This window comes from Pimephales promelas, chromosome 5 (genome assembly GCF_988280905.1).
Source record: "Pimephales promelas chromosome 5, fPimPro1.hap1.1, whole genome shotgun sequence".
NCBI classification, from domain to species: Eukaryota; Metazoa; Chordata; class Actinopteri; order Cypriniformes; family Leuciscidae; genus Pimephales; species Pimephales promelas.
Window position 1 is genome coordinate 24,257,875 of NC_142773.1, and position 23,806 is coordinate 24,281,680.

At 37.2% G+C, this 23,806-nt stretch overlaps 1 protein-coding gene across 1 annotated transcript; it reads left to right on the forward strand.

Annotated features, from left to right (window-relative positions):
- Nucleotides 1-630: 630 nt before the first annotated feature.
- arhgef18a (Rho/Rac guanine nucleotide exchange factor 18a) lies at nt 631-22,164 on the forward strand. The gene is made up of 20 exons (XM_039654688.2): nt 631-870; nt 10,041-10,176; nt 11,385-11,483; nt 11,593-11,733; nt 11,827-12,077; nt 12,906-13,028; nt 13,162-13,279; nt 14,719-14,973; nt 15,074-15,150; nt 15,744-15,922; nt 16,293-16,354; nt 16,473-16,658; nt 16,901-17,041; nt 17,126-17,223; nt 17,314-17,379; nt 18,374-18,421; nt 18,589-19,065; nt 19,216-19,477; nt 19,583-19,684; nt 20,363-22,164. The coding sequence occupies exons 3-20, from the start codon at nt 11,393-11,395 to the stop codon at nt 20,518-20,520; spliced, it is 2,835 nt and encodes a 944-aa protein (XP_039510622.2). The 5' UTR covers nt 631-870; nt 10,041-10,176; nt 11,385-11,392; the 3' UTR covers nt 20,521-22,164.
- Nucleotides 22,165-23,806: the final 1,642 nt, after the last annotated feature.

A 23,806-nucleotide genomic window follows, 5' to 3' on the forward strand; every position in this document is an offset into this window, starting at 1 on the left:
TTCCATTTTCATTAAAAAGTGGAATGCAAAGTCATTCAAGCGCAGTTAATTATTGCGAGTTATTTTATCTTAGGCTATTTGGCCTCACCTCACACATGTTCAATTTCCTTTATCGATTTATTTCTATTTTCTCCCCCTTTATACCAATCCAATTCTTTTACTGTCTTGTTTACTTCAGGAAATATAAAGTTGGCTTCTTGTATATTTTTTAACACGTGAGGCATGGTTATTATAAATTAAAACAAATCTAGAAAAACGTAATTAGGCCTACTTTAAATAAAATAGTCTAAAACGTTAACTAAAATATAAAAAACTAAACTTATCTTTTCCTTCATTTTCACCTGATGTAGGCTAGTAAAATAACTGTACAAATACTGTAAATAATAACCTGGGGGGGGGGGGGGGGGAATTATAGTATAGACATTAAAAACGTTACTAAATTACTACATTACAAAATTACTAAATCTTAAAATGTATTTAATCAAATGAAATCTAATTCAAAATATAAATACAACATTTTAATAGATTTACAGCAATACTACAATAACATTGGTGTGAACTGTGAAGAAAAGAAGGAGTGCTGCTGGATGTGTGAACAAACCCCGCCGCCTTCTGTTCTGTTCCCGTCATGCCTCGAGTGAAGCAACGCTGAGTGTGTGTGACTGCCTGCGTGTGCGTGCGTGCGCGCGCGAGTGTGTGTACGAGGACATATTCATCGTCCCCGTAGATGTGTGCACTGCACTTGTTGTTACCGGTATGGTGGATGCTTAAGAAAAGAAACTGTGTCGAAAAAAGAAGATACTATAGGAAAGAAAAGAAACTGTCCCGGAAAAAGTGGATAGGATATGATGTGATGTTTCTTTAAAAATGGTAAGTAGAAACTTTTGTAGCTAAAGTTTGCGCGAGCCTCTTTGTGTTTAAAGTTTGTCATCTAGGCCTCGTGTTATTTAATTGGCGTTGTGGCTTATAGTTTACAGAACCTAAATTCTCATTTCTAAATCATAATTTTGACTTTATTTAGAGATATACGACGTATTTTAAGGGCTACTTTGAGAGTTTTTCGTGGCCTATCATTCATTTATCTTCGCGGCTGTTCTTGAGAGGAGTGCGGCGTAAGTTAAGTTATTCCAGTAACAGGAAAAGTTTCGCCGTGATTTCACTTTAGGATTAATAATGGTGTCTCCTCTGAAATAACCATCATGTGTGTGTGTTTTATTTATTTATTATTTTATTTTATTTTTAGCAGAGCATGCCATGTTTATTGTTGCGACTAGATGTGGTCAATGAAACCACGTCATGTTTTCTGATCTATTGATTACTCTGTTTACACCTCTGGTCTGGTGATGAGTAATGAAGGATGTGTTATCTGTTCGACCATTACATTCCTCGAAATCTGACTCTTGATTAATGCCTCATTCGCTCATGATACTAGTTTCAACGGTGTCAGATCTGTAGAAAAGCTGAGTGAGGTTGGTTTGTGGTCCTGGGTGCCCAGGATTTTGTGTTTGTAAAATGATCAAACTTTCCCTCCCATGTGTTCTAGATACTTTTAATTAATCCAGCAGTGACTAGAATATTTGTTTCAGTTTCACTAATAATCTTTCATACCTCATACTGGCATCAGTTCAATCAGACATTTATTTATTATTACCTTCTGGTAATAATTACTCTTTTGTAATACTGCTGGGTTGTGATGCTTAACTATTATTTGCAACATCAACAAATTGCAAATTTGTGGTTCAGATGTCAACTAGTTGTATTAATTAATGTTTTCAATTTGTCCATGGTACCAATTTGAATTATTTTAGCTACTTGTAACTATTCAACTTGATTCTAAAATAATTTTTGGTTATCCTGCAGTAAATATTTAGACACTGGTTACTTATCTCTTTATAGACATGTCTGTATTCCAGTTGTTTATAGTAATGTTTAAAAAAAATCTTATAGGGACATTTTAATTTGTAAATATGAAGATATACTGTTGATATACTGATTAAAATTTTATTAAATTGTGTTTGTTAGTTTAGTCCATCAAGTTAAACTAAATGAAAGATGAACTAAATGAGAAATATTGCCTTTGCAATTAATTTTTTTTATTTAATATTTTAAATTTTAATATTTATTTAATATTTACCTTTTAATATTTTATTTTAAGTTACACATTTTTTATGGTTTTAGTTAACTATAATAATCCTGACTAGTCATTCAAAATGACAAAGTAAACAAAAAGAGAAACTAGTGTCTCATAAATAAATAATAGTATCTAATAAATCTCCAGAAAATCAGGAATAGATAATACTATTAGAATAGTTAGAAGAAAGATAGCCTACTATTATTGAACAAAAGCTTGTGCCTGAATTAATATGACCTGTCCCTCATACTGGTATCTAACTGACAATTAAAACGAATAAATAAGAAATTAAGTGCTGATAACATATAATGTATACTACTATAACTTAGTATGTTACAACTTTCAATATAACATGTTAAAATTAAACAGCTACTCGGTCAGTCTGTCCCTTTACTCTGATCAAAAGCCCAACAAATTCAGCTGAGACAAACTAGAATCTCAAAAAAACTTGTCTTAGATGTAATATGTAATCTGTAGCTTATCTGGGTTTTTTTTGTGTGTGTGTGTGTGTGTGTGTGTGTTTGTGAAACAGAGACTTTTTTTCGGTATTTTATCTGGCCTGTTGATGTGTGAGAGGGGGAGGTTAGCTTCATGGTCATAGCCAGTTTGCAAGCCAGGCATTTTTTACACAGTAACAGAACTAGTAAATCAGTTACAGTGTGTGCAAACAAGAAATCCTCACATTTTGCTGCTGCTGAATTCATTATTACACTATGAAAACTAGAGTGAATCTGTTAATATTAATGTAACTAATGCCCTCCCGCTGTTTTAGTTCAAAATGGCAGGTTTTAGTTTATAAGATAGCCTAAACAATGATGGTGGAGGTGTCAAATTTAATGTGTCTTATTCTAAATGTAAAGGAAGGAGGGTGTTTGTTGTTTCTACTCTCTGCTGCAGACTGGAGCAGCCTGCTTTTCTTGTTTGACCGATAAGCATAAGCCTTAGTCTCATTTCACTTGGCTATATTCATGAATCACCTCTATCCGGCGGATGATTCAGGGGAGGTGCAGCCTGCAGCAGAAGTTATCATTCAGCTACAATAGTACAGTATGAAACCACCTGTCCTGCAGGAAACGGCAATTACATGCTGGTCTGAGCTCTGAGTATTATTTTAGTGTGACTCGGTTCATGCAATGATCCTTCTTGGTCCCCCAGCAATTTGAAGTGCCTTTAACCGCCATTCATCAAGATGCAGCTGAATTTGGGTATGAAATGTGCATCCTAGGCAGTATCCTTCTCATAATGAAGCACTAGTCATGCGTTTAACTTTACGGCAGGTTCTTTTATTTAGCCTTCATGCACTTTATACATGCTAGTCTTTATGAATGAATGCACTGTTTGAATAGCAGCACACACATTGTTTGAGTGTTATTAAGCATTGTTAGTGTGCTCACAAGGTGTATCATGCCTTTCTTGAGGATGGAGCTGTTTGCCATTGTAACAGCTTAGTGCTGTACAACTGTAGCATATCAAATTCATAAATTGAACAAAGTGATTGTTTTTTTTATATTAAAACAGTTTCTCCCATCACAACTTAATGACAACAATACAATAAGTTAGTTGAAGAGGAGGCCAGTGTAGTTTTAGACCTTGATCTGCTTGTTCTATGGGAATCATATATATATATATATATATATATATTAGTCTTGTGTCTTTTCTATGTTTTTGCTCGGCTATTTTCAGGATCAAGCCTTTGAGCAGTTAACATGCCATCACATGGTGTCCTGCACTGTCATCCAATACTTAATCTAAAACTATTTTAAGCAGCATTTTTCTAATTATTGTTAATTAACTTGCCATTTATATGACCTTTATAATAAATAACAAACTACAAGGAATTTTTGTATGTTTGAAAAGTCTCTCTCATATACCTCACTTTCAGACTAATTCTGAGGTGGACTGCAAAAATGCTTTAATTGCGTTCCTCAATGAAATATTCTTCATGGAAGGGTAACGGTGGAGAGAAATCCTCCACAACTGACTGTGAACTGGCATTCAAATCTGCCTCCATTTTGTTAGCAACCCAACCGCCAACGATCCAATCAATTACCAAATCAATTATTAATAAGGAAAAAATGACAAATCTCAAATTCGGTTTCATGACGGCTTTAAAGGTGATTAAAATGGTACTCCACAAAGCATCTTTTAATGTTTGCCTTTTATATAGATCTGTATATCTTAACCTAAAACTAGATGTTGTAAAACAAAAGCAAGTTGCCGTTTGAATGTTTGGGGTCAATAAGGCTTAAGTTCAGACTGCAGGTAAATGTGGCCCAAATCCAGTGTCAACGGCACAAACCACATGGAATCAGATCTTTTCAATTCAGATTTGGGCCACTTCCATATGTGATCCTTAATCTGATACAGGTCAGATGTTTTGCTGTGCGACCTCAGTCTGAACTCTGAACAGTCATAATGTAATTAATGTGACTTTCATGTCACTCTAGTCTAGAGCAACATTCATCTCAATTCTGCGCTCATGGAAGTCACTTCAAAAATAATATACATACCTGAAGTTAAAGACCGTTGTGAAAGGTATAGGCGTGGAAGGACAGTGATGTCAGAACTTATAAGTATTACAGTGACAACTCTATGCAAAACATGAGGGCTTGTATCATATGTTTAAAAACTCTGCTCTCTTTTTTCCTAATCTTTGTTTTTTTTTTATATATTGCCTGTGCATAAATTCACAGTCTTCCCCAGGAGATTACACTATGAATAAATGCGTAATCACTTTAATGTTCTCTGTGATTACTTCTGTGTGAAAGCATGCAGCGTGACGTCTTTTTATCGTTCATTTTTCCGTATGCGGGTTAGTTCAGGACCATAATCTGTTCACACTGGAATCTGATGTTGGCCACATTTAACAATAATGTGAACAGCTGTACAGATAAATCGAGTCTGAACCATAAATCGGAATTGATCACTAAGGCTTGCAGTGTGAACATAACACTTTTAAAATGTTTTTGAAAGGAGTGTATTCTGCTCGGCATGTCACGCTCAAGAGGTTTTCAGCATCTGCCATCTCACTACATGACGACACTCCTCATAAACTTTCTCCAGAGCTGTTTGCAGAGTTCACCTTACAGCACCTCACCTCACAACCCACCAAACAAATGTTCAGTTTATCTTGAAGAAATTGACACAAATAATTAGTATTGTACAGTAGAATGAGCTTCTAAAGATAACAATAAAAACAAATAATAATACTGTTCATTCATTGCTAATGCATTACCTACACTCTCAGAAAAAAAAGGTACGAAAGTTGTCACTGGGGCTGTACCTTTTCAAAAGGTACACTTTTGTACCCAAAAGATGCATATTGGTACCTTAGTGGTACATTTTAGCACCTAAAATATACATATTAACACCTAAAATGTACATATTAGTACCTAAAATGTACATATTAGCTCTTGAAATGTACATATTAACTCTTAAAATTTACATATTAACACTTAAAATGTACATAATGTTAACTTTGTTAAATTATGTATTGATCTTTGTTACTATTAGTTAATACAGATACAACTGTTCATTAGTTCAAGTTTACATTTACAATTATTCATTGCAGAAGCTTCCAAAGCACTTGAAGAATACAAGCGATTCAAGGCAGGAAACACAAGAAGTGTTAGTAATACAAAGTTTCAGTGAGTCATCACTCAGGATAGTTCAAGCTAGAACAGGTAGGGATGAGGAAATAGTGAGAGCATTGACAAATATAATATAATAATTCTAATAATATATATATATATATATATACACTCACCGGCCACTTTATTAGGTACCCCATGCTAGTAACGGGTTGGACCCCCTTTTGCCTTCAGAACTGCCTCAATTCTTCGTGGCATAGATTCAACAAGGTGCTGGAAGCATTCCTCAGGGAGTTTAGTCCATATTGACATGATGGCATCACACAGTTGCCGCAGATTTGTCGGCTGCACATCCATGATGCGAATCTCCCGTTCCAACACATCCCAAAGATGCTCTATTGGATTGAGATCTGGTGACTGTGGAGGCCATTTGAGTACAGCGAACTCATTGTCATGTTCAAGAAACCAGTCTGAGATGATTCCAGCTTTATGACATGGCGCATTATCCTGCTGAAAGTAGCCATCAGAAGTTTGGTACATTGTGGTTATAAAGGGATGGACATGGTCAGCAACAATACTCAGGTAGGCTGTGGCGTTGCAACGATGCTCAATTGGTACCAAGGGGCCCAAAGAGTGCCAAGAAAATATTCCCCACACCATGACACCACCACCACCAGCCTGAACCGTTGATACAAGGCAGGATGGATCCATGCTTTCATGTTGTAGACGCCAAATTCTGACCCTACCATCCGAATGTCGCAGCAGAAATCGAGACTCATCAGACCAGGCAACGTTTTTCCAATCTTCTATTGTCCAATTTCGATGAGCTTGTGCAAATTGTAGCCTCAGTTTCCTGTTCTTAGCTGAAAGGAGTGGCACCCGGTGTGGTCTTCTGCTCCTGTAGCCCATCTGCCTCAAAGTTCGACGTACTGTGCGTTCAGAGATGCTCTTCTGCCCACCTTGGTTGTAACGGGTGGTTATTTGAGTCACTGTTGCCCTTCTATCAGCTCGAACCAGTCTGGCCATTCTCCTCTGACCTCTGGCATCAACAAGGCATTTCCTCCCACAGAACTGCCGCTCACTGGATGTTTTTTCTTTTTCGGACCATTCTCTGTAAACCCTAGAGATGGTTGTGCGTGAAAATCCCAGTAGATTAGCAGTTTCTGAAATACTCAGACCAGCCCTTCTGGCACCAACAATCATGCCACGTTCAAAGTCACTCAAATCACCTTTCTTCCCCATACTGATGCTCGGTTTGAACTGCAGGAGATTGTCTTGACCATGTCTACATGCCTAAATGCACTGAGTTGCCGCCATGTGATTGGCTGCTTAGAAATTAAGTGTTAACGAGCAGTTGGACAGGTGTACCTAATAAAGTGGCCGGTGAGTGTGTATATATATATATATATATATATATAATTTTTTTTTTCTGCAAGCTGCATTTAAGTGATCACGGAAGAGGTGAGTTATCAGCTGTTTCTTGAAAATTGTCAAGGATTCAGCCTTCTAGATCGGCTTGGGAAGATCATTCCACCTACAAGTAACATTGAAAGCATTCTTGAGTGTTTTTGTATCTCGCTGTGATGATGGTACTATGAGGTGCCACTCACTTACTGACCGCAGGTTCTTGGAAGGTATGTACAGGATGGAGAAAGGCTGTGACCTCCCCCAGTATCTTGAACTTGACGTAAGCTGCAACCGGAAGCCAGTGCAAAGAGATCAACAGTGTGACATGGGCTCTTTTGGGTTCGTTGAAGACCAGTTAAGCCGCTGTGTTCTGAATCATTTGAAGAGGTTTGATTGCACTTCTTGGAAGTCCAGTCAAAAGGGCATTGCAAGGACAGGGGCCTGGACGAGAAGTTGTTGCATGCTCAGTGAGGAAGGGCCTGATCTTCCTTATGTTGTACAACGCAAACTTGCATGATCATGCTCTAGTAGCAATGTGGTCTTTGAAGGTCAGCTACTCATCAAAAATTACCCCAATATTCCTGGACAAATTCTATGGGATTATTGTTGCTGAACCTTGCTGGATGGTGAAATTGTGCTGTACTGATGAAGTGGCTGGGAGGAAGAGAAGTACTCTCTTTGAGGTTGAGTTGCAGCCAGGTTAAATTCTTTCACCCATGCCGAGATGTCCGCCAGGCAGTCTGTTAGCTCTGGTCCTTTAAATAATTTAGATACAACATTTGATTTTAATAATGTAGTAATAAATGTTGAAATTAACTAAGACTGATAAATGCTTTAAGTAATGTAGTTAAATAATAAAAAACAGAATTTATGACAAAAATAATTTCACATAATTAATCTATTATTGTTATTAAAATGTTAAGTTAAATTCCTGAAAAACTCCTGAAAACAGGATAGAAGTAGGCCCTAGGAAACTGAATTTTTTTTAGGATTCTTTGATGAATAGAAAGTTCAAAATAACAATTTATTTGAAATAGAAATCTTTTGTAATTTGATAAATGTCACTTTTGACCAATTGTTTATATGTCCTTGCATAATAAAAGTATTTATGTAATACTACTTTATACTTTATTATTAAAAGTTAATTTATTTCACAACACAAAATAGAACTTTTGAAAGAAAGTGTTGAATTTTTTATGTAATTGATTTTATACAAATACATTTGGAAATTTGGCTGTTGAGTTTGTGTAAAAAAAAAAAAAAAAAAAAAAAAAAATTGTGCTTCAAAGCTATACATACCGGAAATGGGAGGAAACATTTCATTTCTTTCAGATAAGGCAAATTATATCTATATCTGATTGTATCTATGCAAATATACATTTTTATTCAAATTTCACTTTCCTCTGAATTTGTCAATACTTTTTTGCTAAAAATAGTCAAAAAATAAAGATCCATTAAAAAAACACGCCTGTACACTGTAGTCATGTCTTCTGCTCTTTAACCTTGTCTGACAAGAGCTTAGGAATGTGACGAACTAAAACCAGTTTGCTGTTTCAGAGAAGTGTTCTCAGAAGTGAACTGGAGTCTTACATTAGCACACCCTTTCTTATGCCTGTGTCTTTTAGCCTCGGTGTTGAAGCTTTGCATTTGGCAATTTTATCCAAAGCGACTTGCATTGTAATAAAATCTATATGTTGAATCCATTACATCAGTTTATCATCTTATAAGTTTTTGCATTCCCTTGATCACTTCTGCTCCACTTCAGCATGTGCGTGTGCTGGACTCAAACCAAAACAGATCATGTTCTTTTCTTTTCACCTTTACGCCGATGATCCCCAAATTTACTTGCCCCTAAAACGTGATGACAAGTCTGCTATAAAGCCACCACTGAACTGTATAGATAAACTGAAACTATGGCTTGCTGATTGCTTGTACCTTCAAACGCTGTCACCTTACAGTACCACCTGTATTCGTAATCTGGGGGGTCTGGATTGATAATGCTGTTGATAATGATTGATATTCTTTTTCGGAATCTGCGAGTCTAGCTATGCTTTTGTAACATCCAGATTGGACTATTGTATTATATATTGGAGTTCCTCAGAAACATATCACCCGTCTACTATTAGTCCAAAAGGCAGCTGCACGCGTCATAGGGAAATTGTAAATTTGAACACATTCCTCCGGTTCTGATCTCGCTTCACTGTGGCTACTGATTCAGTTTGAATAGATTTTAAAGTTTTGCTTTTTGTTTTTAAATCTTTACAGAATTTAGCTCCCCATTTCCTATCTGAACTGCTTGAATCTAAGTCAAGATCACTAAGATCGGGGGGATTCAAACTTGCTTTCTATCCCCAGGACCAAACTAAAAAATAAGGGTGACCTTGCTTTCGCAGCTTATGGACCCAAGCCTCCCATGGAATAGCCTACCCTCAAATATCAGATCTGTCCAAACTCTGACATTTTTTTAAAAAACTTCTCTGAAAACGCACCTTCATTAATCATTTAATTAAACATCAATTTAATGATTGTTTGCACAAATTACTTGTATAATGACTAATGTTCTCAAATTATTTTTCTCATTTTTAATGACATGACAAATAAGTGGCCTAATCGACCCCACTTAAACAAACATTCAAGGTTAATTCCAGTTTATAAAAACTGTCAAATGTTGCTAATTACTACCACAGAAAATAGTTTCCACTTGTCCCTTAGTTTGAAAAAAAAAATGGTAATGCATTTACATCTTTTCAGCTAAATATAAACATGTAAATCCTGGAAACCCAGTAACTTCTACATTATGTCTGTGCAAAGATACAAGAAAGAAACTATGTTGATGCATCTAAATTTGTATTTTGTCCAGAATGTTCCTTTAAATGACAGACCCAAAGCTAACTTTCTGCTTCTGTGCGCAGGTCTGACAGAGACTATTCATCCTGCATTTGGCTGTATCTGCTCCATGACTTACCTGGCAGACATGACCCTCTCACAGCAAAGATAAACCTGCATCCTCCAGCCTTTAACCGCCTCTGGTTATCACTACGGCCACAGGTCGGTGCTCTGGCATCCTGGACAGGAACTGTAATAACAGTACAGCAGCTTTTTGTGAAGTAGAAACATATATATGAAGAGTTCAGATGCAAAAGCCTCTAAATGCCATTTGAAATTTTCTACTTTAAAGGGTTAGTTCACCCAAAAATGAAAATTCTGTCAGTATTTACTCACCCTCATGTTGTTCCAACCCCGTAACACCTTCGTTCATCTTCGGAACACAAATTAAGATATTAAGATATTAAGATCGCTCCTGCATACAGTCCGTAGGCTTCTTGAGGGACTGGCTCTTGCTGTCCCCGAAAAGTCATTAAAGACATCGTTAAAATAGTCCAAGTGACTACAGGGGCTCAATCTTAAGTTTATCAAACAACGAGAACACTTTGTGCGCAAAAAAACAACAAAAATAACGACTTTATTTCAACTATTCACTTCCTTCTCCATGAGCCTGTAAGTCAGTTAACGTAGTGTGATTGCGTAGAGCTACGTCACACGTAGGCTCACTATTGGCCGACGCTGGTCATGTGTGTGTGATGCGTGTGACGTACAATAACAGAAGCTTACGCTATTAAACTAGTAACCTGACTCGCGCAGAGGGAGAAATAAACGAATAGTTGAAATAAAGTCGTTATTTTTGTTGTTTTTTTGCGCACAAAAGTGTTCTCGTCGTTTGATAAACTTAAGATTGAGCCCCTGTAGTCACTTGGACTATTTTAACGATGTCTTTAATGACTTTTCGAGGACAGCAAGAGCCAGTCCCTCAAGAAGCCTATGGACTGTATGCAGGAGCGATCTTAATATCTTAAATATCCTAATTTGTGTTCCGAAGATGAACGAAGGTCTTACGGGGTTGGAACAACATGAGGGTGAGTAAATACTGACAGAATTTTCATTTTTGGGTGAACTAACCCTTTAATGATGATTTTTATCAAACTTGTATATTTCAGTTCAGTAATTTCACTTAAATGACAATTAATAGGTAATTTTCATTGCAATTTAAGTGAAATTACTGAACTTAAATATACAAGCTTGATAAAAATGATCATTCTAGGAGAAAATTTCAAATGGCATTTAGAGGCTTTTGCATCTGAACTCTTCATATATATATATATATATATATATATATATATATATAATTTAATTATTTACATTTAGTTTATACTTTTAATAATACTATTTTGTCTTCTGGCTGTCTTTTATTTTTTCAGAACATAAGATGGATGAAATCGATTCTTTGAGAGTCAAGTCCTTGCCAGAAGATTCAAATGTCCTGTCCACCTCTTCTGCTGACTCCATCAATATTGACGGTTGGCTATTTAACCCGTTTAGTTACTGTAGCCATTAAACTTGTTGTCATCACAGGTCTTGTTTGTTGATGTCAATGGGAAGTGTGTATTTACTCCCTCTTCTACACAGATGGACGTTATAATGCACTGCGTGAAGATCTGGAAGCAGATGCTCGGGATTTTGAAGCTCCCACTTGGAGTTTAGCTGTTGACCAGCATTATTTAAAAAACTTTTCCAAAGATGCCATTAAAAGACAGGACGTAATACATGGTAAGTGGTGTGATAACTTGTTTTGTTACTTTTTTTTGTCTCGTGTAAATTTAATTTGAGCAATACAAAAAAAGTCTGTGTTTTTTATGACAGAGCTGATTCAGACTGAAATAAACCATGTGCGGACGCTAAAGCTGGTTTTGGGCGTATACGTGCGAGAACTGCGTGAGACCCTGCAAATGGATGAGACGCGATTGGAAAGACTCTTTCCACAGGTGGAAAACCTGCTGCAGATGCACCAGCTTTTCCTCAGCCGCCTTAAACAGAGAAGAGTCGATTCCATGGAGGCAGGCAGTACCCAGAATTACTGCATCCACAGTATTGGAGACATCCTCATCGCACAGGTATCTTTATCATATATCTGCTCTAGGATTTACATAGATATGTTAGATGCCCTAATAGGCAAGTTTATATTTGAGGCTTAATAGCTAGTTATACGACAAAGACTGATTTCTCTAGCTGCATATTTGGATCACCAAACTGTCAGTTATATCCAGTGTCCAGTGTACATTCCCCAAAGCTGAGCTAAGCAGCAGGTGCTTCCTGAAATGAATGGAATTATTGTTTTAACATTAAATTAGAATGCCATAAAGTGGCCCCAAAAAGTTTTAATTTTTAAAAAATAGGTTATGCACATTTCTCAAGCCAAAGATTGATTGTTTTGCTTTAACTTAAAAAAGGTATTTTGACATTTTAGTGGAATATGTCTATAGTAATGTGATGAACTACATTGTTATCACACTTCATACATCCACTAAAATCATCTTGAAATAAGTAATTTTATAGCAAGTGGATAAGAAAAATGAATTAAGTTCTGAGAAAATGTGTCATATCATTTTAATGCATTAGAAGAAAGAAAACAGTTATTGTAAATTGTAATAATATTTCACAATATTACTTTTGTGATCAAATAAATGCAATATATAGTTAGCATAAGAGACTTCTTTTAAAACCATTAAAATAATCTTACAGACAGCAAACTTTTGAATGGTAGTGTGTATGGTTAACTGTGATTATATATTTTTTATGTTCTTAACAGTGCTTAAACATTTAGGAGTGTAAATTTCCTGAATGTTTCTTTATTAACTTCTGGTTTTGTTCTGACGTTTTTTTTTTTTTTTTTGCGTGTATCTTTGGTGCTCTCTGATCTGCATGTTTGTTTGTGTGTGTAGTTCTCAGGTGTAATCCGAGACAGACTGCAATACTGCTATGGGGTGTTCTGTAGTCACCATACCGATGCAGTCAACTTCTCTAAAGACTTAATGCAAAACAAGAAGTTCCTAGCTTTAATAAGAGTAAGACCTGACCTTTTGTTCAAGTAAAAAAAAATAGTGTTGAAATAGTGTTTTATATAATATTCTTTTAAAAAATGGTATATTTAGTGAATCATTTCACTTTCTGATCATAATTTGCTTTTCTGTCCTCCAGAAAATATATCAGTTGTCCATTATACGAAGATTAGGAATACCAGAGATTATTCTCCTTATAACGCAGCGCATCACAAAGTATCCAGTTCTGTTTGAACGTGTCATTAAATACACTGAAGGTACGTTTACTTTGCTTTCAAGAAAAAGTAATCTTTTCTGGTGTAAGTTTTAAAAAGTTTTTTGTATTTTTTTAATGTAACTCAAAAAAGTAGGACATAAAAATCTTAACATGTTTAGGGTGGGTAAGATTTTTTTGCTGCTCAAGAAACATTTCTTGTGTTATTATGTTTAAAGGGATAATGTGTAGGAATTTCTCCTATCTAGCAGCGAAAATCTATTTTGCATTCAAATGAATTGTGCTCTCCAGCACCTCGCTTTTTCAAATGGGCGTTGCATCTACGGTAGCCATTATGTACCAAAAAGCTATGACTGGATGTCATCTAATAGCACTTCGTCGAGCGTTCCTTCGGGTGAACAGGTTTGTTATTTCAAACAAACAGCAACTTGACACAACGAACAAAACTAATGACTTTGAATTACTGACTGTGAAAAACATGAACTATTGTAATAAGTAGTTATGCCTTCTTTATTCGTTATATTATTTAAGCACATGCATTGTTAGATATCATCATCAACTTTTAACTATTAATGTTCATCTGTCTATATAATAAAGTACACAACCAAACAAGGGGAAAAAAAGCTTGTAATTAAGACAAAAAAGAAAAAAGCAGGACTTCAGCATCTCTTTTGAAATCTTCCTGCATTATCTCTATCCACCTTGAAAAAGCTATCCCGACATTAACTCATGTTTTTTGTAATCTCCGGTCACGTTTCCTTTTAGAATCTAATTTGGACTTTTCTGGCGACGAGGATTTCCAAAGCAGCCTTTTAAACTTGCTGGGGCAGTGGCAAGCGCCTCTCACTGCTCTGCTCCTCCGTTTGTGTTGCTTTCAGTCATGTCATGGTGGCTCTGAACGAAAATACGCTGTGAAAACGCATTGGCCTAGTACTTTTTGTCCCGCTCTGCTATTATAGTTTCACAAGATGGCGGAAGTACATGGCAGCCTCCGTGGACCCATGTATATAAAAATGTTAAATTCTTCGTTTACAAGGATATAATTGGAGGTATTTGTACACCATTGAGGACATATTTATGAATAAAAATATTATTTTAAATAGTACAATGCATAAACAAGTACACATTGTCCTTTTAATTATTTTTTTTTTACTGATTTCAAACTTTGACAGAAATGTATAAATGCTGAAATAATTCTAAATGAAACATAGCTGAAACAAAAAAGTTTAGTTGTAGTTTGTTTCTATTACAGATACAAGGTACAGGTGTGTAGGTTTTACAATTTAAAACGTGAAAAGTACTTAATTGGCAGACTACATCAGAGTTAATCTTTTAATGTCACTTTTGCGTGACATTAAACCATGTTTGCAGAAATACAGTTTTTATTTAACATCTTAATAATGGATATTGTGTCTGAACAGCACAAAACATATCCATAAGTCGCCTTTATTAAGGTTGTATAATTTTTCATCCTTTTGTCAGTTGACTCAGAGGAACACAAGAACTTGGTACGAGGTCTAGACTTGCTGAAAGAGACCATATCACAAGTGAATACTCATGTGGATGAGTTTGAGAAAGCGGCAAGGCTAAGGGACTTGAGCAGTAAGCTGGAGCCCAAGTCCCAGGTCAAGATGACCCAAGGGCGAGTGTTCCGCAGAGAAGACATGGTACAGGGCGAGAAGAGGCTGCTTCACGAGGGCATGCTCAACTGGAGGTTAACTTCTAACAAAAGCAAAGGTGATCATTGTATAATTTACATCTATTACATCTATTTTGCTGCACATTGGTCAATTGATAGGAGACAGATATTTCAGTATTTTCTCTCTTATTCCTTTAGATGTCCTTGTCTTGCTGTTGTCAGACGTTTTGGTACTGTTACTGGAGAAAGATCAGAAACTTACCTTTGCCTCTCTGGTGAGCAGAATGTAATCATTTGCATTTTGTTTATGTATAGTACAGTAGGCTTGCAGCGATAGTCTGTGTTACACAGTGTTCAGCCGTACACTATCGTATTACTTGCCCAATGTGGCACTGCACCACTGACTTAAACCATTTAGTTCATTTGGACAACAGATGCTACAATTATAAACTGAAGGTGTCTTCTCTGCGAGCTGCAGAGTGGTAGCAGAAGTCAGATTTCACTTATTACGTGTTGAGACTAGAGTAGGGTGAGATGAGATGACTGATAGGAGGATGTTGTATGCCATAGATCCTGAGCGCCATTGACAGATATCCCATTTTGTAAAATGTATGGACCATACCACTGCTCCCTATACACAGAGTACACATAATCGTAAATTCAAAGGGATTTCAATACCCCGCATATAGGAAGCATCTCTCTGGTGTCCGTAAATTTTAGGCCTGTAGACAGAGTACGTGTGATGGCGAATTCAAAATCGAAAGTGAAAAGCGAGCCCACCACCCCCCGATGTTATCGATAGTAAAGGACATCCCTTACATACAGTTGCCATTATCATTAAATGTCAGCATGTTCTCTGCCCCTGTAGGATGGTAAGCCTGCAGTGATTTCACTGCTGAAGCTCATTGTGCGTGAAGTGGCTCATGACGAGAAGGCCATGTTTCTGATCTCCGCGTCCTCGGACACTCCTGAGATGTATGAGTTTCACACCTCCTCCGGAGAGGAACGCAACACCTGGCGAGACAAAATCTGGAAAGCCGTGGAATGGTAACATCTTCGATGTTTAAAAAATCTTTTTACATTTTTTTTTAAATACACTACCGTTCAAAAGTTTGTTGGTAATTTTTTTTAAATGTTTTTAAAGAAGTCTCTTATTCTCCCCAAAGCTGCATTTATTTGATAAAGAAATACAGTAAAACAGTAATACTGTGCAATTACAGTAACATTACTTACAATAAACATTTCTTATTATCAATGATGAATGTTTTTTGGAGAACGCCAATACATTTTTTCAGGATTCTTTGATGAATGTATTGAGGTTTGTTAAATTGTTCAGAATAGTGAAATCTAATTAATATATAAAATTTTGTCTGGGCTTTTTTTTTCTTCTAACATTATTGTTCTGATTATGTTTCAGCTGTCCAGAAGATGAGGAAGAGGAGCCGGAAGAACTTTCTGTGAGGATCCGGGACTTTCAAAGTAACATGCACATTTCTATATCACAGTCTATGATCAGTCTTCCTTCCTCTACTGTAAAATGAATTAATGTCACAATTAATGTATTGGCTTTTCTTTTTCAATGCTGTTTTCTGAGTAGGGAAGCTTTCTATGCGGGATGCATTGATAGAGCAGAACCTTACAGAAAAGCTGAGATTATTCACCGGCATTGCAGCCTATGTGACAGGTGCTACTGACATCTCGGCAAGTGATCGCCATCTGCTGCGTTGGAATGCAACAGACCCCCTGCAGGGGGAACAGCTTCTCGCCAGAGCCCTAAAAGATGGTGAGACTTGCACTGGAAAGGGGGAGGGGAATTCATGCTTATATTCAGATTGACTTTTTAAGGTATTTCTCTGCAGAATAGATTTGGCTTACCTCATTTACTTTTCAAGTGATAAGCCTTCTTAGGTGCTGTTGTACTGTCATTTTGAATGGTCACATTTTAAGACATTTTTTAGGCTAATGTATGCTAAAGTTGAATACTGAAGCATGGTGGATTGTAATCTGTTTGTAATCTTGCTTCAGTGGAGATTTTACAAAACTTGCTGGTAGCATGTGAGCAGGGCCAAACCAGATCTCCTGGTGAGGGGATGGATCTGGTGCCACTACCCAAGAGACCTGATGCTTTCAGTGGCTTTGAAAGCGATACCTGCATGATACCCGGAAGTAAGAGAAACTTTCTTTATTTCATGACATTAATGTAATGGTTACATATTCATTGCCATTGACCGATGGACTGGTTGTTTGTAGATGATATTACGAGTTTAGTGGAAAGATCGAGGGACAGAAGTCAGTGGTCCGTCCCTCAGCTCAGAGAGCTTTATTCTAATGAGAACCTGGAGCTGTCGGTAAGCTGACACTACAGTATCACACTTGTTATTTTTTTGGAGAAGTGCTGGTATAAACCAAAATGTATGTTCTTGCTTTTGACCCATTAGGCAGATGATGAGATGACTCTAGAGAGCTGGAATGCATATCTGTCAGTCTTCTTCCCTAAAGCAGAGGTGAGATTCTACAAATATTCTTTGTGTGTTTGGAATAAAGAAGCTGCTTTTCCTCAACTTTGGATGATTTACAGTAATGATAACTGTCTAACGGCCTATATACTATCTCTGATGAACCACAGACTAAAAGTCATTCATTTACAAAGAGAGAATTTTGGGAGCAGCATGGAGTTCTGACCATATGCGAATGCGGAATTTTCTGATCCGATTTGATTATCTTTGATTAAGTTAAAATATTTGAACTTTTGCGGCTAGATTGTGACTGCCCAACTAAATGTGATGTAATCAAATCTCTGAGTGCAAAGTGAGAATTGCCAATATTTTTTGTCCACTAAAACATTCTGTAATCTGTAACTCTATAAGAGTATTTCTGTAAAATGGTCGGTTATGAATAACTTTGTCTGAAATTATTTTATAACATTAAATGTTTACATTGATTTGCTCTAGAAAAACCTATTTTTAGTGTCTTTTGTTCTGTGTGGACTCATGTATTTGACTACTCAGTTTTAGTATGGTGAACAAGTGGAGGGTGCTTTCAAAGCAATTTGAAATTTTTTTGCAAAATGCAACAAGCGTATGCGAATGTCGGAGAAAGTTAAAAAGACAGTTTAAGATTGAGTGATGTTGTCACTCCCTAAAAAAATCGAAATCCAATCCTATTTATCCAAACCTGCCTCACTAATGAGGTTGTGATGGCACAGTGGATGAGACACATGCCTTTGGTGTGAGAGACCCAGGTTCGAATCCACTGTGAGAAACCAATGTGTCCCTGAGCAAGACACTTAACCCCTAGTTGCTCCAGAGGCGTGCGACCTCTGACATATATAGCAATTGTAAGTCGCTTTGGATAAAAGCGTCAGCTAAATGAATAATCTTAAATGTTAAGATTTTTTATGAAATTTGACCAGGTCAGATTTCATGTTTGTCTTTTGTATAGTCAACTTACTTTAAACATGTTACTTTTATTTATCATATTTTGTTTTTTTCTCCACAGCTTTATGACATTGTAACTAAATTGTCTCAGAAACTTTACAGCCTTCAGGTAATCCAAACTCTAAATGTGCTTTTCATGTAGTGCTTCTCTCATAATTATCCAATTATTCATTACCTGTTGCCTATGATAGTTTTAAATAGAAGATTCATCTGTGTAGAATCCCGATCAGTACACATGAATCTTTGATTTCCTTATCTGTTCCCTTCCTTCCTCAGTCCATCGTCCAGCAGCAAGAGAGCCACATCGAGGTGCAACGTGCCACTATTGAGGAGCTGATGTCCAGACCCAGGGGCAACTCACTCCTGGAGAAGGAAAAGCATCGGAACCTGGAAAAGCAGCGTGAGGAGATGGTCAACTTCCAGCGGCTCCAGAATCAGCACCGACTGGAGCAGCAGCAGTGGGAGCAGGAAAGACTCTGGCAGAGGGAGCAGGCAGAGATCAGGGAGAAGGAGCTGAGGGAGAGAGAACTGGAATGCAGCAAACTGGAAGAAAAGCTGGCAGAAGACAACCAGGAACTGGCCAGGGGCAGAGCGCAATACCAGGAGGACCTGGAGCGGCTTCGAGACTCCACACGTAATGTGGAGAGGGAGAAAGAAAAGCTGGAGCAGTTGGAGAAGAAGTTTAAGAAGTATGAGAAGAACGAAAACATCCCCAAAATTGCCATCTTTCCCCTAGAGAATGAACAGATACAGGTTTGGTCAATATTATATCTGAGAAATGCCACTGATATTTCATACTACACATTAGTGCACATGTAAAATAAAACAATGTATGCATTTGTATATTGAATATACTGTATGTGCCATTTGTGTACATGCATAAAGTTTCCTTTTTCTCTCTAGTTACCTCCTCCCCCCTACCCTATATTGAACGTGGTTACTCCCAGCTTTGAAGAGAGGCCTCCCCTGGTTCCACCACGCAGGGAGAGCATCACAGCCCCTCCTGTTAAAGCAGAAGTGCCCATCCACCTCATTAGTACCACCAACCAATCCCACAAAGCCGGCTCTGTCCAACAGAAGATCCCCACTAAGCTGGCCGCTCAACCTAAAGGAAAGGAGAAGCACAGCAAGCACAGGAACTCCCACCAGCGTACCAACAGCGCAGGTAAGACCTCCATCACATCAAAATGTGAGCTGATGCTGTGGTGTAGAGGTATCAGTTAGTATTAAATCATTTTGATTTTGAACTTTAACATCTTCACACTTTTAGCTGGCATAGAGGTGTCTCAGTTACTTCCCATCAAAGTTACAGGAAAGGAAGGAGGCAGTTTAAGATCCACAAGATCCAACAGTCCTCACCAACTCCGTCCAGGTGAAATTCTTTATTCTGTCTCACCTCACGTACCGTTTCTTTCTTTCTTAGGATTTGTCAGTGGTTAAAATGTTTACATTTTCTTTTTCTTTAATGGGATAGTTTAACTCCAGACCTTTGTTTGGTTGTTTTTACCTCATATTCTAACATTTCTTTGCACTATGTGTATCTTCATATGGCTTACATGCAGCACTGTTTGAGTCATTTAAATCAATCATAGTTGTGTTTCTGCATTATGGCACGTTTCCACTGCTGGTACGGTTCGGCGCGGCACGGTTCGGCTCACTTCGCTTTTCCACTGCGTGGTACGGCTCGGCTCGACACGGTACGGCTCGGTTCGCTTTAGCTCAGTCGCTTTTCCACTGCAGTTAGTACTGCTTTAAAGTGTGCGGGATTATAGACCGATCGATAACAGCGGTGGCTGTTACTGCCTATTTAACTCTAGCGGGTTTGGTTTCTCGTGTCTGTCTATTGGTCGCAAATACAATGACGCTGGTACTGACGATTTTGTCTGACCAATCAGTGATCTGCAGTGTGTCACTCCACATTTAGTACCAGTACGGTACGCTTGGAACCTCAACAGACCAGGTACCATTTAAAGCAAGCCGAAGCGAGCCGTACCGTACCATGCAGTGGAAAAGCGCCATTAGTAAATCTATTTCTGTGGTTTTTCTGCAGATATCTTTATGCCACCAGAGAAGTCATCTAGCTCTGTGCGCTCGCATTCAGGAAATGCCATCAGGAGGCACAACACCACTCATAGCACACAAAGTACCCAGCCAGGACAACGTAAACCCAAAGACAATGCAGTTGCAGAAGACATTTATTTCTTTTAATGTGATCTGTGGGACTACAACGTGAATGAAGAGGTGTTTTCCTCTCTAACGTGACCTGCAGTGACTCAAATATATTTTTAAAGAAATGAAACAGTCTTGAATTGTAGTCTTAATCATGATTTCTGTTTTTATCTTTAATATTTGGGAAGAATCATTCCTGGCAGTATTTGGTTTTATGACTCTTACATCAACCCTTTTTCCTAAACAGTCTGTTTCCCGACAATCACAGTATCCTGTTCAGTTCTCCATTACAGAGTGGTATTTGTCTTAACAATTTGTCATTCCTGTACATAGCTGTTTTTAGTTATTTATTGTGATTTTTATTTCAGGGATGTTTGGCCCCAAAGCATTACACTGGAAAAGTCTTCGTGTTCTTCCTGGACTCTTTATAGGATTTTTTGTAATCAAGAGTTTCTTAGCTGTGACATTTAAAAAAAAAAAAGTAGATCTATTTAATGTGTGGAAGTTTTGGTTTAAAATGTAAATTTCCTTTTTTAAATTTTCTGTCCATTTTCTGCACAGATCAAATAATATTTTACATTGTTTTGCTTGTCAACTGGAAAATAATGTTATATTTGAGCAAATATTTTGAAGTGTTTTAGAAAAAATAGCCTTGTTTTTCTTTATGACGGGGATATATGTTCTTATATTTCTTTTTTAGTTTTGTCTCATTCATTTAAACTGTACATAACTAGATCATGGCACAATTCTGTTGATTTAATTTTGAGAAAATACTGACTTTCTTCATTAACCATACATTTGTAAATAGTGCAGAGCAAAGTCAGCTTTTTTTTGTCCTTTCAATAAGAAACTGTTGCACTTTTAAGTGCTTGCAATTTGCTCAGTAAAATGAACAAAACATAAAACCTGCGTGTTTGGTTTTCCTTCGCATTGTTTGTTATTCAAATGAAAAACTAGGCACTGTCAATGATGCTAAATTCACTCATTTCATGTCCTATAAATTGATCACATAAAAAAATCTGTTTAAAGGGATAGTTCACTTTGAAATAATTTTTTTATATGTTTTAGCTTACCTCAAGGGCATCCAAGATGTAGGTGTCTTTGTTTCCACAGCATTTTCAATTTTAACATTTTTTGGTGGAACTGTTGTTGTCTGTCAGTCATATAATGCAAGAGCATGCACAGAGAAGTCAAAATTAAACATGATTTAATGACTCGTAAATGTAAGTACACACACTGATGGCCTAAGACATGAAACGAGCGGTTTGTGTGAGAAAATGAACAGTATTTATATAGTTTTTACCTCTTGTTAAAGTCCCCGTGAAATCAAAATTGAACCTATTTACTTTGTTAGCACATATTACTAGTCTTGTGGTGAACAATTAATCCGTGCAAGTAAAAATATATTTAAAAAATCATTTACCTTGGTAATCTTTAATCAAAATCTGAAAAGTTACTTCCGGTCTGGAACGGTTTCTTTTTCTGATGACGTAGGTTTGACAACGTTGGGTGGGGAAACGCTTAACCACTCCCCTCAAACCGTTAGTTTGCTATGAGCGAGAGATGGAGAGGAGGAGCGCTAGAGTAAAACCCTGCCCTCTGTTCAATATTTCGTTTCACTTGGAAATACGTCACAGCACTGGAGAAAAATCGTTTGCAACTTCCGGTTCACGGGGACTTTAACAGCCGTCGAACTGATCTGAATCAGATGTTCAACTGAGTTCACACTACGTGATTTTAAGCCCGATTTAAGCCCGATTTGCAAATCGTTGAGTCGCCGACAAGTCAGGGTGTTATCGCGTGCAAATCGCGGGCGATTAGCGGACGATTAACGCTCGCCAATCTGTGAAAGAGCCAACAACGCATCAAAGACAGCTCGCAGACACCTCGCAGACAGGTCACCGAGCTCAGAAAAATATCTAGCATGCTAGATATCTCGCGCAGTCGCGCGACTCAATCTCAGTGATGTCATGAGTACAGCCAATCATAGCAACGCATGGGTTGAGGACACCAGGTAAATCTTACTTTTTCTTTTTTGCATTTTTTTTTCTCAGAGCAGATCGTCGAGCAAACAGTGTGCAGCACTAGTTTCTGTCTGACGTCCATATTCGTGTGTTGTGTTCTTCTCTGCAGTTTCGCGTCATTTCTGGTTCGTTTTATTGCGTGGTTTTTCATTACAAAACATGGTTTCTAGACCAGATAGAATCGTGTTGTTGTCAACTCGTTATTTGTTTGATTATTTTCAGGATTTAGACCGTATTATAGTACTGAAACAGCTCTCATTGAGTCACAAATGATATGCTCTTATCATCCGATCGTGGTTGTATCTCTATGTAGTGCGTTGTTAACTCGTGTAGTGAGTTACCTCCTGTTGTGGATCAATCACGTTGTGTTGTGTTGTGTGGTGTGAACAGCTAAACAACTTGAACACTCATGATTTCACTGAGAGCAAGTCATATAGTGTGAACTGCACAGTTCAGCCCGACATTTTAAAATCATGTAGTGTGAACTAGGCATGAACCGTCTCCAAAGTTACGCCGGAAGTGAACCCACGCGCGTCTATGTCACGCATTGTTTACACGGAGATTTTGGAAGTTTTACCTTTACTAAACATATTTATATATATCGAAATCGTCTTCCATTGTAATTTCCCGTATATCTAAATATGTTTAGTGAAAGGTTTGAAATTGAAAATGCTGTGGGAACAGAGACACCTACCGTTACATCTTGGATGCCCTTGACTTGAGGTAAGCTAACGTTAAAACATATCAAAAATTAATTTCAAAGTGAACTAACGTTATCCCATACATTTGTTTGTGTGTTAATAACGTTTGTTAATAACTGTTTAACTTTTGTCAATAAATCAGGGGCTTAAGAACATCACGTTGTCATCTTGAACATGACATGGCTTAATTTAATGCAGCCCAAAATAAAATAATGTATTATTCCACTATTAGGCCCAAACATGTAAATGAGAATGCACTCTTTTTGGTTACAGAGGGCAAAGAAATTCAGATTTGCTAAAATGAGTACTACAAAACTTTTCAAATTGTTTTGATGGATTTTTTTTTTTTTTTTGGGAAAGTATACAAAAAGCATTAGATCCCATATAAGTTAAAATAATAGCATTTTAGCAGAACATCCAATAACCACAATATTAGAGTATTATTAGGATATGCATTGTGTTGGGTTCATACTGAAAATTGTCATTCTGCATATTATGAAAAGAGCACCAATGACCTTTCATGAATGAAAGAAAAACAGAGGTTTGAGGACTGAGGTTTCTCATCATTTTAGTCTAAATAGATATTAGATATATCTAAAT

Coding starts and splice junctions, on each gene's coding strand:
- arhgef18a (XM_039654688.2), top strand. CDS start 11,393: ATGGATGAAATCGATTCTTTGAGAGTCAAGTCCTTGCCAGAAGATTCA. Junction 17,380..18,373: donor TCTTCTTCCCTAAAGCAGAG/GTGAGATTCTAC, acceptor TTTTCTCCACAG/CTTTATGACATTGTAACTAA. Junction 19,685..20,362: donor TCCTCACCAACTCCGTCCAG/GTGAAATTCTTT, acceptor GTTTTTCTGCAG/ATATCTTTATGCCACCAGAG.